The 18044-nt window shown below is 46.3% G+C and overlaps 1 protein-coding gene across 1 annotated transcript in view; it reads right to left on the bottom strand.

Moving 5' to 3' along the window:
• Nucleotides 1-10723: 10723 nt before the first annotated feature.
• RNFT2 (ring finger protein, transmembrane 2) overlaps nt 10724-18044 on the bottom strand; it is a 39297-nt gene continuing 31976 nt past the window's right edge. Inside the window, 4 exon segments of the mRNA XM_087705672.1 lie at nt 10724-11416; nt 12843-12944; nt 16410-16439; nt 16441-16476. Coding sequence (XP_087561798.1) covers nt 11282-11416; nt 12843-12944; nt 16410-16439; nt 16441-16476 — 303 coding nt within the window. The 3' untranslated portion in view covers nt 10724-11281.

Raw genomic sequence — 18044 nt, 5'->3', positions numbered from 1 at the left:
AAAAGGGCATGGATAGCCTTTAGGAAGCTTATAGAGTGCTCCTCGGGGCTGGGGGGGGTTAAAATTTTAGCAAAGAACAGGCTGTTTTTTGCTCATTTCTGCCCTCCCAAGCCCCCAGGAGTTCTCTGAAAGCCTCCTAAAGGCTCTGCATGGCCATTTTGGTGAAGGGGTGGGGTTTCGGGAGGCAAAAAAAATGCTATATTCAGTGTATAAGACGCAACGAGATTTTCAGCCTCTTTTTTGAAGGAAAAGGGTGCGTCTTATACTCTGAAAAAAGTGGTATATACCAGTGATGGCTACCATTTCCGGACCGAGTGGCCAAAGTGCGCGTGAATGCACATGGATGCAAACAGCCAAATAGGAACAAATAAAGACTAGTTCACGAAAAAAGATTAAGAAAAAAGGGGACCATAAATGTAAAATTGGAATGTATAAGAAGGGAAACCATCATTGTAAAGATTAAACCGGCATGTAACTGCTCTAAGACAGGACATTCAGTTCCTGTGTTGTTTTTAAGTCAGGTGTTTGTTGATGAAGTGTTAAAATAAAATTTTAATTTTTTTGAAAAAGAAGAGATTGGATAGCCATTCATCTGGAATACAATAATAATACAATAGCAGAGTTGGAATGGACCTTGGAGGTCTTCTAGTCCAACCCCCTGTCTAGGCAGAAAACCCTACACCACTTCAGACAAATGGATATCCAACATCTTCTTAAAAACTTCCAGTGTTGGAGCATTCACAACTTCTGGAGCCAGGTTGTTCCACTGATTAATTGTTCTGTCAGGAATTTTCTCCCTAATTCTAAGTTGCTTATCCCCTTGATTACAATACAATACAATACAATACAATACAATACAATACAATACAATACAATAGCAGAGTTGGAAGGGACCTTGGAGGTCTTCTAGTCTAACCCCCTACCTAGGCAGGAAACCCTACACCACTTCAGACAAATGGCTATCCAACATCTTCTTAAAGACTTCCAGTGTTGGAGCATTCACAACTTCTGGAGGCAACTTCTGTTCCACTGATTAATTGTTCTCACTGTCAGGAAATTTCTCCTTAGATCTAGGTTGCTTCTCTCCTTGATTAGTTTCCACCCATTGCTTCGTGTTCTACCCTCATTGCTATCCTGTCTCCCAATGTCCTTCTTTTCATCAAACTAGACATACCCAGTTCCTGCAATGGTAGGGGACAGTGTTGGAGAACCTTTTCAGCACCGGGAAGCGAGTACGCACAGTGTGCTTGTGCGGGAAACCAGAAGCACAGCCACCCAATGCGCTTGCGCGCACCGGGAAGATGATCTTCCAGTTTCTGGCACATGCATGCGCACTTCATGCGAGCATGTGTGCCAGAAACCGGAAGACCAGGAGGTGGGCGGTGCACATGCTCGCGCAGGAAAGCAGAAGATCGTTCTCCCAGCGCATCCATGCGCACCTGGCGGCTGCCCCTTCTGATATTCCTGGTACTCCTGCACGCGTGAAGACCAGCGGGCCGGCACGCCAAAACCTGGGAGTGCTGAACTCACGTGCCCGGAGAAATGACTCTGTGTGCCATAGTTTTCGCCACCACAGATATAGGATCTCCTGCTTGGACTAGATGACCTCTAAGGTCTTATTCTATCTTTGATGTTCTAATGTCCAAGCTTTGCAAGCTCTTCGATTGCTGGGGCTCTCTGTCTTCCTTTGAGCAGAGTTCGGGCTCAATGCTCTCCTGCTTGAGCAGAAGAGCGGTTTATGACTTGGAAGTCCAGTGTGGGAGGGGGAAACTGGTCCACCACTTAGGCAATTGGAGCTGCGCGCTTGTGTGCCGGCCCACCGCTCTGGGCCCATGTGCCAGTGTGTCACTCATGCAGCCCGGGTGAAAACCAACCACGTACGGCCTGATAGAGGGCTGCGGCCTGGGGACCCCTGGGCTAGAAGACTTCCAAGAACCTGTCCACCTGTTCTGTTATTCTGTTTGTAAGCCCCCCTGCCACAACCTCCACTCAATGTAATCTCTTTTCTCTTCCCCTCCTTCTTCTCTCTCCTCCCTTCTCTTCCCTTCCCTTTCTCTCTTTTCTCTTCTCTTCCCTTCCTCTTCTCTCTCCTCCCTTCTCTTCCCTTCCCTTTCTCTTGTTTCTCTTCTCTTCCTCTCTTCTCTCTCCTCCCTTCTCTTCCTTCTCTTCCCTTTCTCTTTTCTCTTCCCCTCTTCTCTTCCCCTCTTCTCTCCTCCCCTTTCTCTCTTTTCTCTTCCCCTCCTCTTCTCTCTCCTCTCTTCCCTTCCCTTTCTCTCTTCCCCTTTTCTCTCTTCTCTTCCCCTCTTCTCTCTCCTCTGTTCTCTTCCCTTCCCTTTCTCTCTTCCCCTTTTCTCTCTTCTCTTCCCCTCTTCTCTCTCCTCTGTTCTCTTCCCTTCCCTTTCTCTCTTTTCTCTTCTCTTCCCTTCCTCTTCTCTCTCCTCCCTTCTCTTCCCTTCCCTTTCTCTCATTTCTCTTCTCTTCCTCTCTTCTCTCTCCTCCCTTCTCTTCCCTTCCCTTTCTCTCGTTTCTCTTCTCTTCCCTTCCTCTTCTCTCCTCCCTTCTCTTCCCTTCCCTTTCTCTCGTTTCTCTTCTCTTCCTCTCTTCTCTCTCCTCCCTTCTCTTCCCTTTCTCTCTTTTCTCTTCCCCTCTTCTCTTCCCCTCTTCTCTCTCCTCCCCTTTCTCTCTTCTCTTCCCCTCTTCTCTCTCCTCTCTTCCCTTTCTCTTTTCTCTTCTCTTCCCCTCTTCTCTCTCCTCCCTTCTCTTCCCTTTCTCTCTTTTCTCTTCCCCTTTTCTCTCTTCTCTTCCCCTCTTCTCTCTCCTCTGTTCTCTTCCCTTCCCTTTCTCTCTTTTCTCTTCCCCTCTTCTCTCTTCTCCTCTCCTCTTTTCTCTTCCCTTTCCTTCTTTTTTTCTCTTCTCTTCCCCTCTTCTTTTCTCTTCCCTTCCATTCTCTTTTTCTCTTCTCTCTTTCCTTTCTCTCCTTTTTCTCTCTTTTTTAAAAAAACAGGCTGAAGGAAGATCTGGGCACTTGGGCGTGGTCCCATTCCGGTACGTTGCAGGCCTTCGAAGAGCCACCAGGGCGAATGTTAAGCAGCCAGGAAATCGGAAGAAGGAGCATTGGAGAGCGATGCCGGGGGTGTGTGTCCCAGTGGCCGAGCCAGTCCGTGTGTGTATGTGAGTGAGCACGCTTTTGTACAGAAGAAGACGGAGATGGAGAAGATGGAGAAGGCGACCAAGGCAGAAGGCCACTCCGCACCGCCATGGCGCGCGCATGTGCGTGCGGTGTATCTTGTGTACAGCGGAGGCCCAAGTGGCACGGGAGTGGGGGCGGGGGTTGTGGGAGCCATTCCTTGCAGTAGCTTCAGCTGCGGGGCCCCCCCTCAGTCATCGAGTGGGGTCCTCCTTGGATTGGTCTCCATGGGAGCCAATCAACCCTTCCTGCCCAGCACCTGCCAATCATGGGGTCGGGATTTTCACAGCCTTGCAGAGTGGCAGCCTAGGGGTGGGGGGGTGTATTATATCTCTCTCTACATAGGGGTGGGGTGGGGTGTATATGTATATAGGTCTCTCTCTTGTCCGAAGGTCCAAAGCTGGACCTGGCAATCTTTCACTACTTTGATTCGGAGAGCTGAGCTGTCTCCGTGGTGCTATTCTCGCTCTTCGAAACCAAATCCAATCAGGTTTTTTGCATTGTCCTAACACCTTCTTAGCTACTGAAGGGATGGGGAGATGTGGGGTGGGGCTCGCTGGGCTGTTCAGTCCTGCCTGCCTAGGAGATGTAGCCTCCGCACAAACGCAGGCATTGGACGAGGCTCGACTTAACAACGGCACTGAAAACAGTGGCTTATCTCCTTCATCTCCCCAATACAGGCAGTGCTCGACTTACAACGGCACTGAAAACAGTGGCTTGTGACCTGGTTTTCCACACTTATGACCGTTTCAGCATTTCCCACAGCCATGGGGATCCAAATTTGGGCACTTGGCATGTACTTAAGACGGTTGCACCATCCTGGGTTGGTGTGATCACTATTTGTAAACTTTCCCCGCCGGCTTCCGACAAGCAAAGTCAATGGGGGGAGATGGATTCATTTAAGGACCACGCAATTCACTTAACCACTGCAGTGATTTGCTTAATAATTGAGGCAACAAGAAGGCCAGCGAAGGTTACCTAACAACCGCCTTGCTTAGCAACAGAAATTTTGGGCCTACAGTTCATTTAGTGACTGAAGTTTCAGCGGCACTGAAAAAAGTGTCTCATGGCCATTTTTCACAGCTACGACCGTTGCAACCTCCCCATGGTCACGAGATCCAAATTCAGACGCTTTGGCAACTGCTTCCTATTTATGACGATTGCCGCGTCCCGGGGAATCACGCTATCCCCTTTTCGCAACCTTCCGACAAGCAAAGTCGAGGGGGAAAGCCAGATTTGCTTCCCAACCGTGTGACCCCATTTAACGATGGCAGCGATTCACTTAACAGAAGCGGCAGGAAAAGTTGTAAAAACGGGGCGAAACTCACACATTTCTCTGACGTAAAATTCTGGCCTCAGTTGCGGTTGCAAGTCGAGGACTGCCTGTATTCAAAATCAGACCGAAATCGGTTTTTAGCACTAGGCGATTTAAAAATAATAAAATAATACTAGTGCTCTAAAGCAGTGTTTCCCAACCTTGGCTACTTGAAGATGTCTGGACTCCAACTCCCAGAATTCCCCAGCCAGCATTCGCTGGCTGGGGAATTCTGGGAGTTGAAGTCCAGACATCTTCAAGTTGCCAAGGTTGAGAAACACTGCTCTAAAGGGCTTCCTATTCAGACCCGACTGTAGATGAAGAGACAAACCTAAGCCAATAATGTTGATTTCTAGAAAACCTGGGAGATCCTGATAGAAATTGGCTACCAAGAGTAATATAACAACTTGGTCTTCAATTGTGCCTCCCTGTCCCTTCTCCGAAAAGCCTCTTTTGCTTGGATTTTTGCTAACACCGGAGGAACAAATATTTGCTGATCCTTGCAAACCATCCTTTTCAGCTTCAAATCTGTAGATAGTCAAAGGGTGGGATGGGGAGGGGAGGGAAGAGCTTTTTAAGCTGTCCTCTGTCCGATGCATGGGGAAGATTACGCTGGAATTTGTAACTGTAGACATAACGGTGTCCATTCCTTCACATTCATTAACGCAAAGCTGAAAGGGGGAACCCAACCCCCCCCCCCATGTGGGTTGAATGTACCTCTTGCCTCGGCCCCATTGCTGTGTGAGTGGATCCTCATTCGTGATTAGCAGAACTTTTAGCATGCAAAGAATGCCTAGAGGTCATGTAGCCCACCCCTCCTTCTTCAAAGGAGACCTACAAAATGCAAACTCCAGTTTCACCAATAAATTTTTGGCCAGTCTTGGCGGAAAGGCCCCCTGTGATGAGAAAATTACTTTCTTCCCCCAAGCCAAGCTATTGAATTCCTGGCACGGGGAGGCCTCGTGCTGAATCAAAATCTACTTCCTTGCACGCTTCCACCCTTAAACCCAATCTTATATTACGGATTCATTTCTCTCAAGACTCTGCATCAGTTGGGGCGGCTGGCGACACTTAAAATCCAAACAGGGTTTTTTTAGTTTTAACAAAAGAGAAAAGAAGGGGGGGGGGAGGGAAATCTATTATTGCATTGAATGTACCTAAGAAACCTTCTGCAGCAGATGGACTCCTAAGATCGTTTTTTAAAACCCACCGTAACTCTGAAGAACATTTCTTCAAGGTGCTACAGCCCTACATTTTAAAGACCCAGAGAATCAGAATGTATTCCTTTTGTCTGTTCTGACCCAGGCTCCCTTAAAGAGCAAGAAGCAAAACCCGGCAAAACCCCTTTTATTTACGTGACTGTGAATTCCTTTCATTCACAGTCAGCAAGGTTTAGCAAACAGTCTTTCCAAGGAATGTTTATCCACACGAACCTTATCTCGTTTGGAGACCTGCCAGATCACTAGTTTCCAAACGCAGGGCAAGGCAAAATTTATAGTCCACAGCCAGAACTTTCCACTCTTGAAATGACTGAAGGAATGAATTGTTTCCTGCAAAAGCCCCCTCCCTGATCGTTCCTCTTTTGTTTCCCATGGGAGGGGCCAATCACCTCCAAGGTGTGGCTTTACTCCTAAGTCGACCCTGCTTTCTTCGTTGTTCTTGTCCTCTGGCAGTTCTGCGCATGTGCACACTGGGAACAGGCTCCAGCTGTTCTTCTGCCTCACTGCTGTCTAACTCCCTCTCTGCCTCCAATGCAGAGCCCTGGTCTGATTTTTTCTCAATCCCAGGAATGGCCCATGTTCCTCCCCAACCATCTCACTGTCCGATTCTTCTGCCAGCAAAAATGAAAGCAAATTCCCTCTATATAATAATGTTATCTAGCTTGGGTAATGAAACATCTGCAAGAAAACCACCAAGCTCAGAGAGTATCAAAGACCCCATAGTCTGCCCTCCTCCTCCTCCTCCTCCTCCTCTTCCTCCTCTCCACAAGCTCAACTCCCTTCTACCATTGATGATGTTACCTAGTTGGGTAATGAAACATCTGCAAGAGAACAACCAAGCTCAGAGAGCACCAAGGAGCCCTGAGCTACAAATATTCTCTCCTATCGGAATTTCATTAATGTGAAATAAGGCCATTTCACATTAATATTCTCTTTTTAATGCCACGACACGAGGATGGTTTTCTCTCTTAAATTAACGTTTAGCTGGAGCACGTGCCGAACAATTGAGACTTAAATATTTCAAATAAATTGGCAGGGAATTGGGGGTAAATTTTCAGCCACAAGGAGCTATGGATGAGCTTTCCAAAATTCCTTAACATAGAAATGGGTCTTTTTACACCAGAGATAAGAAACTGAGGAATTGAAAACGGTTGTCAAAAAAAAACAAAAAAAACCTGAAATTACCGTATTTTTCGGAGTATAAGACGCACCAAGATTTTGAAGAAGCAAATTTTTTAAAAAAGTTTTTGTACTCTGCAGACCTCCCAAAAAAGGGCCCGTTTTTTTAAAGGCACAAATAGTCTTTAGGGGGCTTATAGAGTGATCCTGGGAGGGGAGGCCAAAAACAAACAAAAAATGCATGCCCTTTGTCCAAAAAAAAGGACATGTATAGGCTTTAGGAGGCTTATAGAGTGCTTCTGGGGGCTCGGGGAGGGCAAAATTGAGCAAAAAATGTTTTGTGCTCATTTCTGCCCCTCCCCAGCCCCAGGGAGCACTCTGGGAGCCTCCTAAAGGCCATGCATGGCCATTTTTGCAAAGGGGGAGAGGTTTGGGGAGGCAAAAAAATACTATATTCAATGTATAAAATGCACCCAGATTTTCAGCCTCTTTTTTGAGGGAAAAGGTGCATCTTATACTCCCAAAATATGGTAAAAAAAGCAGCTGTAAGGTCTTTTCAAGATGTGAAACACTAAGCCAGTGGTTCCCAAACTTGGCAACTTTAAGACTTGTGGACTTCAACTCCCAGAATTCTCCAGCCAGCAGAGCTCTGCTGGCTGGAGAATTCTGGGAGTTGAAGTCCACAAGTCTTAAAGTTGCCAAGTTTGGGAACCACTCCACTAAGCCAAGTTTAGAATCCCCTTCAGATCTCACGGAGGTATATAATGCAGATGAAATGAATCCGTTTTTTGAAATGTTAATCTGCGCTTCGAAAGGGCTTTTTTCCTCACCCTTTTGTAAAAGGAAATTTCCTATGCTGGAGACTTTGTACATATTTATATTGACTTTATTAAAAAAAAATAATATTAATAATAAGGAAGATTCCAGTTGTTGATCTTTGATTCTGTGTCATTCATTCTTCAGAATATTTAGTTTCTAGCATGGCAGCACCTCTCGGTAAAGGTAAAGGTTCCCCTTGCGCATGTGTGCTATTCGTTCCCGACTCTAGGGGGCGGTGCTCATCTCCGTTCCAAAGCCAAAGAGCCAGCGCTGTCCGAAGACGTCTCCGTGGTCATGTGGCTGGCATGACTAAACACTGAAGGCACACGGAACGCTGTTCCCTTCCCACCAAAGGTGGTCCCTATTTTTCTACTTGCATTCTTTACGTGCTTTCAAACTGCTAGGTTGGCAGAAGCCGGGACAAGTCACGGGAGCTCGCTCTGTTACGCGGCGCTCGGGATTCGAACCGCCGAACTGCTGACCTTTCTGATTGACAAGCTCAGCGTCTTAGCCACTGAGCCACTGTGCCCCTAAATTCACTCATTACACACACACCAAATCAGCTCCTGATATCAATCTTACAAGCTAAACTAGGGTGAATCTTATAACACAATCATTTGGTAATATCATCATCTTCATGATGCAGCAGAAATACAACTACCGATAGTTCTCAACTTACAACCATTCATTTGATGGCCATCTGAAGGTACAACAGCCCTGAAAAACTGGACTTGTGACCAGTCCTCAGGCTTCCAACCGTTGCATTAACTCCCATAATCGTGTGATAAACTGGGTGATAATCACATCATTGATGAACTGGGTAAGTCTAGTTTAATGAAAGAAGGACTAAGGATGGCATGATAGCACTGTTCCAATATCCAATAGACATCACAACCAGATGCTTCCATGGCATGCCAAACTAAAAACAGACAATTTGAGCAAACCACACACTGGTGTGCATCTAGCACTGATGGTGTTACCTGGTTGGGCAATGCAACATCTGCAGGAAAACCACCAAACTCAGAGGACACCAAGGATCCCACAGTCCTCTTTCTCTTCCTCCTCCTCCTCCTCTCCACAAACCCTCCCAGCACTGATGGTGTTACCTAGTTGGGTAATGCAACATCTGCAGGAAAACCACCAAACTCAGCACCAAGGATTCCATAGTCACCTTTTTTTTCCTTCTTGCACACTGCGAACCCACTCCCTTCTAGCACCGATGATGTTACCTAGTTGGGTAGTGTAACGTCTGCAAGAAATAGCAATAGCAATAGCAGTTAGACTTATATATCACTTTATAGGGCTTTCAGCCCTCTCTAAGCGGTTTACAGAGTCAGCATATCGCCTCCACAGTCTAGGTCCTCATTTCACCCACCTCGGAAGGATGGAAGGCTGAGTCAACCTTGAGCCAGTGAGATTTGAACCGCCGAACAGCAGATAGCAGTCAGCTGAAGTGGCCTGCAGTACTGCACCCTAACCACTGCACCACCTCAGAGAGAGCACCAAACTCAGAGAGAACCAAGGATCTCACAAAAAAAAAACCCAGACAAATCTTTTGAGTTCAAACATTTCATATTTCAGGACAGCAAAGACTAAAACTCTATATTTTGCTATTTTTACATCCATCTTTTCCTCATATTTCCCCCACCCACCCACCCCAAAGTGATGTTTGCATTAAGCTTTCTTGAAGCCATCTCCGAAACCATCTGATGCACAGGAAATTACCAATGCTAGAGACCGCATCTAACCAAACTGCAAATTATTTCTTCTTCTTAGCTTTCTCTGAACTATGAATTGGGCGTGCACAGTTGACTTGTTTTCAATACCTCTGGGCAAAGGAAGTTTTTATTAGTAGTTAGGTGTGAAAGGCAATAAAAACAAATATCCCACCCAAACTTTGTGAACAAAATCCAGGGGAAACCAGAGCAGATGCTGGAGTGGTACGGACAAAGGAATGACATCCATCACTCCTTTTGAAAAGCGTCTCATCTGGACCGAAGGAAATCAAAAATTTCTCTCACAACACCCAAGGGATCCTGCTGGAATCAGAGATGGAATTCATTGACGTCCATTCTTTATTTCCAAAAGAGGTTGGTCAGATGTGGACAAGGTCAGGCCGTGAAGGCAGTGGTCCTCTCCTAATGCTGGTTAAATACCTCTAGATATAGAGGGCCTCTTTAGCCACCACACTTAGTAGCCATTGGTAAGAGACTGAAACTGGTTCAATTCCACACCTTGCCATTAGGAGTCCTCTCTGTTAATTACATTATGAGTTCCTTCGGTTACCATATTTTTCAGACTATAAGACGCACCGGACTATAAGATTTTGAACATGTAAATTAAAAAAAGGGGGGGGGTTTACCCTCCCTGGCCCCAGGAACACTCTGCAGGACTCTCAAACTCTCTGTACACTCTTTGCAAAAAAGGGCTCTGTGGGAGGCCTACAGAGTGCTCCTAGGGGCTTAGGAGGGCAAAACACCCCCATTTTTGTGAAAACCAGGCCCGTTTTCACTTGTTTTTCCCCTACCCAGCCCCCAGGAGCACTCTGCAGGCCTCCCAAATGCTCTGCACGTCCATTTTTGCGAAAAACAGGATGCACAGGGTGGGGTTTTGGAAGGCCAAAAATGTATTCAGTGTATAAGACGCACCCAGATTTTCACCCTTCTTTTTTTTTGGGGGGGGGGAAGTGCTCCGAAGATGCTTATGCTCCGAAAAATACAGTAATTACATTATGAGTTTCCTCAGTTAATTACTTTTGTGATTCTTCCACCCAACATCCCTGTATCTCTCAAAAGCTATATAAGAGATAGCTATACCATTTAGACTTATATACCCCTCCACAGTGCTTCACAACACACTCTGGGTAGTTTACAATGTCAACATATTCCCCCTTCCCCCCAAACAATCTGGGTTCCTCAGTTTACTGACCTCTGAAGGATGGGAAGGCGGAGTGAACTTTGAGCCTCTCAGGATCAAACTCCAGACTGTGGGCAGAGTTAGGCTGCAATACTGCATTCCAACCATTGGGAGGGAGGAAGGGAGGGAGGGAGGGAGGGAGGGAGGGAGGGAGGGAAGGAAGGAAGGAAGGAAGGAAGGAAGGAAGGAAGGAAGGAAGGAAGGAAGGACAATAGCAATAGCCCTTAGACTTATATACTGCTTCACAGTGCTTTACAGCCTTCTCTAAGCAGTTTACAGAGTCAGCCTCTCGCCCCCAATAAACTGGGTCCTCCTTTTACTGACTTGGAAGGATGGAAGGCTGAGTCAACCTTGAGCCGGTCAGGATAGAACTCCAGACTGTGGGCAGTTAGGCTGCAATACTGCCCTTTAACCACTGCGCCACCAGGGCTCCTGGTGATGGAACGGAGGTGCTCAGGATCTCAATTAAGGACCCAATCGTTTTGGAGTAAAGTGGTCCAACAAGCAAGGAAGGAACGAAAGGAAGTCTCAACATTCAAGTTTCCACCAATTACCGATGCTCTAAAGAGAAGATGAGGAACTTTGCAACTTGCCTTATGCAAGGAAGGGGGAGTGACAGGGACTCCACAGAGATATTCTGAAGAATGCTCCCTCTTACCCTTCCTCGCTAAGATGTCTTCTTGGCATTTTGGGACATCCTGCAAGTCAATACACCTGGAAATGAGCAGACGTGGTTCCGTCCTTCCAACAGCGCAGGGTTTCCACGGCTACAGAGCGACAGAGTGGGCACATCTTCTCCCGGTCAAACCAGAGGCAGAGGCATTCTTCGCAGAAAACGTGCTGTAAAGATCAAAGGAACACATAGATAGGAGAAGAATAGAATAAAATAGAATAGAATAGCATAGAATAGGACGGAGGAGGAGAGGAAAGAAGAGTAGAGTAGAGTAGAATAGAATAGAATAGAATAGGACGGAGGAGGAGAGGAAAGAAGAGTAGAGTAGAATAGAATAGCATAGAATAGGATGGAGGAGGAGAAGAAAGAAGAGTAGAGTAGAATAGAATAAGAAGAAGAGTAGAGTAGAATAGAGTAGAATAGAATAGAGTAGAATAGAATAGCATAGAATAGGACGGAGGAGAAGAGGAAAGTAGAGTAGAGTAGAGTAGAATAGAACAGAGGAGGACAGAGGAGGAGAGGAAAGAAGAGTAGAGTAGAGTAGAATAGAATAGCATAGAATAGGATGGAGGAGGAGAGGAAAGAAGAGTAGAGTAGAATAGAATAAGAAAGAAGAGTAGAGTAGAATAGAGTAGAATAGAATAGAGTAGAATAGAATAGCATAGAATAGGACGGAGAAGAAAAGGAAAGTAGAGTAGAGTAGAATAGAATAGAATAGGACAGAGGAGGAGAGGAAAGAAGAGTAGAGTAGAATAGCATAGAATAGGACGGAGGAGGAGAGGAAAGAAGAGTAGAATAGAATAGAATAGCATAGAATAGGACGGAGGAGAAGAGGAAAGTAGAGTAGAGTAGAATAGAATAGAATAGAATAGAATAGAATAGGACAGAGGAGGAAAGAAGAGTAGAGTAGAATAGAATAGCATAGAATAGGATGGAGGAGGAGAGGAAAGAAGAATAGAATAGAATAGAATAGCATAGAATAGGACGGAGGAGAAGAGAAAGGTAGAGTAGAGTAGAATAGAATAGAATAGGACAGAGGAGGAGAGGAAAGAAGAGTAGAGTAGAATAGAATAGCATAGAATAGGACGGAGGAGGAGAGGAAAGAAGAGTAGAGTAGAATAGAATAGAATAGGACGGAGGAGGAGAGGAAAGAAGAGTAGAGTAGAATAGAATAGAATAGAATAGGACGGAGGAGGAGAGGAAAGAAGAGTGGAGTAGAGTAGAATAGAATAGCATAGAATAGGACAGAGGAGGAGAGGAAAGAAGAGTAGAGTAGAGTAGAGTAGAATAGAATAGCATAGGAATAGGACGGAGGAGGAGAGGAAAGAAGAGGGAGGAAGGAGAAGAGAAGATAATGCGGGTTGGGATGGAATGGGATACTTTATTGGCCAAGCGTAGACCTTCCATTAAATTGTCAGTTGTGTTGGATCTAAAGAGACCTCTTCTGTGGAAGCCCACCTTATTTATACTTCTGGTCATATCCCCCCTCATTTATCCTCCTTTCCCATAATTATATCTATAGAGAGCAGAGTTTCATTGGTCTCAATTGTCTTGGGCTTCTCCAGAAACCACAACGAATGATCAACCCCTTACCTGGCATAAGAGCATCACTGCTTCTCGAAATTCAGCCTGGCAGATGGCACAGATGTCGCCCGCCTCGCTACACTGCTGGTTGCTCGCACGGACCCCGTAGCTCTGTGGAAGGGAAAACTCAAGAGTTAAGAGGTAGAAGTTGCTGGAGGAACGGGTGGAGATGGGCACCACGCAGGTGCCTTGATAGGGGAATCTGGCTGATGGAGAGAAGCAAAGGCATGGGCTATGTGATCTTTGTAGTGCGGAAGAGGAATGGCAGACCCAAACACCCCAAGTTGGATCCCCAACCAAACCATTATGAGCACAGCAGTTAAATTTTGGAGACTCGTTTCCCACCACACCTCAAATTTTACACAAGAAACAGAGGAAGGGAATACTGAAATATAGACTAAACTGAATAACAAGTTGGAAGGGACCTTGGAGATCTTCTACTCCAGCCCTGCTCAAGCAGGAGACCCTATACTATTTCAGACAAATGGATGTTGTCCAATCTCTTCTAGAATAAGCTAGAATAGGACGGAGGAGGAGAGGAATAGAATAAAATAGAATAGAATAGGGCAGAGGAGGAGAGAAAAGAAGAAGAGTAGAGTAGAATAGCATAGAATAGGACAGAGGAGGAGAGGAAAGAAGAGTAGAGTAGAGTAGAGTAGAATAGAATAGAATAGGACGGCATAGAATAGGACGGAGGAGGAGAGGAAAGAAGTAGAGTAGAGTAGAGTAGAGTAGAATAGAATAGAATAGAATGGCATAGAATAGGACGGAGGAGGAGAGGAAAGAAGAGTAGAGTAGAGTAGAGTAGAGTAGAGTAGAGTAGAATAGAATGGCATAGAATAGGACGGAGGAGGAGTGAAAAGAAGAGTAGAGTAGAATAGAATAGGGCGGAGGAGGAGAGGAAAGAAGAGTAGAGTAGAGTAGAGTATAGTAGAGTAGAGTAGAGTAGAGTAGAGTAGAGTAGAGTAGAATAGAATAGAATAGAATAGGACGGCATAGAATAGGACGGAGGAGGAGAGGAAAGAAGAGTAGAGTAGAGTAGAGTAGAGTAGAGTAGAGTAGAATAGAATAGAATAGAATAGGACGGCATAGAATAGGACGGAGGGAGGAGAGGAAAGAAGAGTAGAGTAGAGTAGAATAGAATAGAATAGGACGGCATAGAATAGGACGGAGGAGGAGAGGAAAGAAGAGTAGAGTAGAGTAGTGTAGAATATGACCAGAAGTATAAATAAGGTGGGCTTCCACAGAAGAGGTCTCCAGGGATGGAGAACCCAGAACTTCTGAGGTCCCATTGGTTAATTGTCCTCCCTGTTAGGAAGTTTCTCCTTCATTCCAGGTTCTCTCCTTGATCAGTTTCCATCCCTTGTTTCTTGCCTTCCCTTCTGGTGCTTTGGAGAATAGGTTGACCCCCCTCTTCTTTGGGCAGCCCCTCAAATTTTGGAACACTGCCATCATATCACCCCAGTCCTTCTTTTCCTTAAACTAGACCTACCCAATTCCTGCAACTGTTCTTTATATGTTTTAGCCTCCAGTCCCCTCATCATCTGTGTTGCTCTTCTCTGCACTCTTTCTAGTCAAATGGCTTCTTAAAGACTTCCCAGTGTTGGGGCATTCACAACTTCTGGAGGCAACTTCTGTTCCACTGATTAATTGTTCTCACTGTCAGGAAATTTCTCCTGAGTTCTAAGTTGCTTCTCTCCTTGATTTGTTTCCTCCCACTGCTTCTTGTTCTGCCTGAAGGTGCTTTGGAGGATAGTTTGACTCCCTCTTCTTTGGGGCAGCCCCTGAGATATTGGAAGACTGCTATCATGTCTCCCCTAGTCCTTCTTTTCATTAAACTAGAAATACCCAGTTCCTGCAACCGTTCTTCATATGTTTTAGCCTCCAGTTCCCTCATCATCTGTGTTGCTCTTCTCTGCACTCTTTCCAGTCGAAACCAAGGGACAGTTGCTTCCCCCTGAACATGTTTGGTTCACTCTCACGCACAAACAAAGTAGAGTTTGTGATGCACTCACCAACTGCATCACAAGCTCAGGTGATAAGTCTGAAATCTGGGTGCGCCAGCTAAGAATATGGGCTAGCGAGCAGAAAGGGGACAACATTTTTCGAGTGAGACAGAGGCAGAAGCAGGAGATAGAAGGGAATTGGAAGGTAGCAGCACTGTGTTGCTTCTCTTCTTCCCAAAAATGAATTTTGAAGACGTTTCCTTCATTTCAGGAAGGAGCAAAAAGTCATACCCTGTTTCCCCGGAAATAAGACCACCACGGATAATAGGTCCAATCGGGCTTTTGAGCACATGCGCAGAAATAAGCCCTCCCCCAAAAATATTTAACCGCATGTGCAGCCAGTCCCCGACCATTTCCTGTGGGGGAAGTGGGGGAACATGCCCCATGCCCCCCACATACACCTGCCATTTGTGCGGAATGGCCTCACGGAGGCCGCTACCCCAAACCCTAGCTACCGCGCCCCTCCTCTTTGAGGCCAGAAACAGAGACAGAACCTCTGGCCCCCTCTGGATCAGCTGATCTGCGGGCCGAGGTTAAGGGGGCCTCCTGCACCTCAAAAATAATAAGACCTCCCCGAAAATAAGCCCAAGTGCTTATTTGGGGGGGTCAAAAAGAAAATAAGACCCTGTCTTATACAATACAATAGCAGAGTTGGAAGGGACCTTGGAGGTCTTCTAGTCCAACCCCCTACGTAGGCAGGAAACCCTATACCGTTTCAGACAAATGGCTAGCCAACATCTTCTTAAAGACTTCCAGTGTTGGGGCATTCACAACTTCTGGAGGCAACTTCTGTTCCACTGATTAATTGTTCACACTGCCAGGAAATTTCTCCTCAGTTCCAAATTGCTTCTCTCCTTGATTAGTTTCCACCCATTGCTTCTTGTTCTATCCTCAGAGGCTTTGGAGAATAGCTTGACTCCCTCTTCTTTGGGGCAGCCCCTGAGATATTGGAAGACTGCTATCATGTCTCCTCTAGTTCTTCTTTTCATTAAAACTAGACATACCCAGTTCCTGCAACCGTTCCTCATATGTTTTAGCCTCCAGTCCCCTAATCCTCTTTGTTGCTCTTCTCTGCACTCTTTCTAGAGTCTCAGCATCTTTTTTACACCGTGGCGACCAAAACTGGATGCCGTATTCCAAGTGTGGCCTTACCAAGGCATTATAAAGTGGTATTAACCCTTCACGTGATCTTGATTCTGTCCCTCTGTTGATGCAGCCTAGAACTGTGTTGGATTTTGGGGCTTTTTTTTATTTTCGGGGAAACACAGTAATATTAGCAGCCATTGGGAGCTGATTCCCTTGAATCTGTCCATTCCTCTTTCAACTCATCAAAAACAATTCAGAACGGCTGCAAGCGAATTCCACCTTCGGCTCTTCCTTACCGCTGTTCGGCTCTTCCTTACCGCTGTCAGAGGCGAGTGCGTTATCTCAAACTCCCCAAAGAAATTAGGAGGGGTTAAGTTTTCCAAGCCAACCTCCTCTCCATTAACACAACAACAACTTTCTGTACAGTTGCCAAAGAGGCAGAGTTTACCTTAAGTTTAGAAAGGTGAAGCAGCTGCCTACTCACCTGAGGGGCACAGAGGACTTTGACTGCCCGGGGTCACGCTCCCCACACGGCCGCAGATGTCAAAAGACTAGAGTGGGAGAGGGAGAAGGAGCTCGGTGAACGGGAGGTTGCAATGGAAGAGAATAAACAGTATGGCGCAACATAGGAGAATAAATCCGTCAGGAAGAAGATTCAGCCGTCCATCGGCATTTCAAAGACAAAGGACCCTCTTTTGCAGATGGACAGCTGAATCTTCTTCCTGATGGGTTTGTTCTCCTGTGTTGCGCCGTGTGCTTACGAAATGGCTGTTTTTTTCCCCAATGTGCAGATCTGTACATGGCTCACTGCACTGTGCTGCAGTGGTGGGTTTCAAAATTTTTTCGAACCTACTCTGTGGGTATGGCCCAGGGGTGGGTTTCTTGCCCCGTTCCAACCAGTTCGGTTGGAACTAGGCCGGTGGAGTCCTCGCGCATGCGCGCGGCGCGTGCGTGCATGCGTGTGGCGCGCGCATGCGTACTAGCATCTGTGCGATGCTCCAGCTGCTCCTGGAGGATCGCGCAGGCGCTGTATGCGTCCTGCGCATGCGTGGAAGCGCAGAATTTGGCAAAACCGGGTAAGGACGGGCGCGCGCGGGCGCGCGCGGGCGTCCTTCGCCGTTCCCGGAAGTTACTTACTTCCGGGTTCGGCGACCAACCAGATCGCGGGGACCGCCGCGAACCGGTTGAAACCCACCCCTGGTATGGCCTCCTTTGTGGAGTGGCTTGCTGGCCATGTGACCTGGTGGGAGTGGCTTGCCAGCCATGTGTTCTCTCTCTCTCTCTCTCTCTTTTCTTCCTTTTGTCTCTCTGTCCCTTTTTTCTTTTTTTCTTTCATCTCTCACTTTTTCTTTCTTTTTTCTTTCTTTCTTTTTCTTTCTTTCTTTCTTTCTTTCTTTCTCTTTCTCTCTCTGTATGAGTCTGTCTGTCTGTCTGTCTGTGCTTTGCTCTCTCTCTCCCTCCCTCCCTCTGTGTCTCTCTATGTGATTCTCTCTCTGTGTCTGTCTGTCTGTCTCTCTCTCTCTCTCTCTGTATATCTGTCTCCTCCAGTGGTGGGTTTCAAAAAAATTTGGAACCTCTTCTGTAGGTGTGGCCTGCTTTCCAGGTCCACTGGTGGAACCTCTTCTAACCGGTTCGGGAGATTTGACGAACCGGTTCTACCGAATAGGTGCGAACTGGTAGGAACCCACCTCTGCTGTGCTCCCTATACCACATTGCTCAGTTTATGTCTGGGTGTTTTATCTTTGGGATTAACACGCCTTAAGCACATGTCCCAACATAGGAGAACAAACTCACCAGGACAAGATTCAGCAGCCCACCTGAATTTAAAAGACAAAGGCTGCTCTTTAGAAAGCCCACATTTTGGACAGAGAGGACCGCTGGTTTGAAACAAGGCTGAAAGACCAGGTTCACATGTGAAAGTCCAATAGATCAAAGTGATCTATTGTTGCCCACGCCTATGCGCAGGTATCTTCTCCACTAATGGTTGGCACCTGCTAGGAATTAGCTAAGGGTCAATGGAATTCAAGGAAGGCTGGATTGAGTTAATTTGTGGCTACGTAGAGATTCTAGCTAATCCCTCTCTTGACTCCACCTCCAGGTTTTCCTAGAGTGCCCAATT

This window comes from Thamnophis sirtalis, unplaced genomic scaffold (assembly GCF_051295495.1).
Source record: "Thamnophis sirtalis isolate CommonGarterSnake01/CBP01778 unplaced genomic scaffold, rThaSir2_p1.2 scaffold_2, whole genome shotgun sequence".
NCBI classification, from domain to species: Eukaryota; Metazoa; Chordata; class Lepidosauria; order Squamata; family Natricidae; genus Thamnophis; species Thamnophis sirtalis.
The sequence above is the reverse complement of the archived record's forward strand: the minus strand, read 5'-3'. Positions and strand labels throughout refer to the sequence as shown.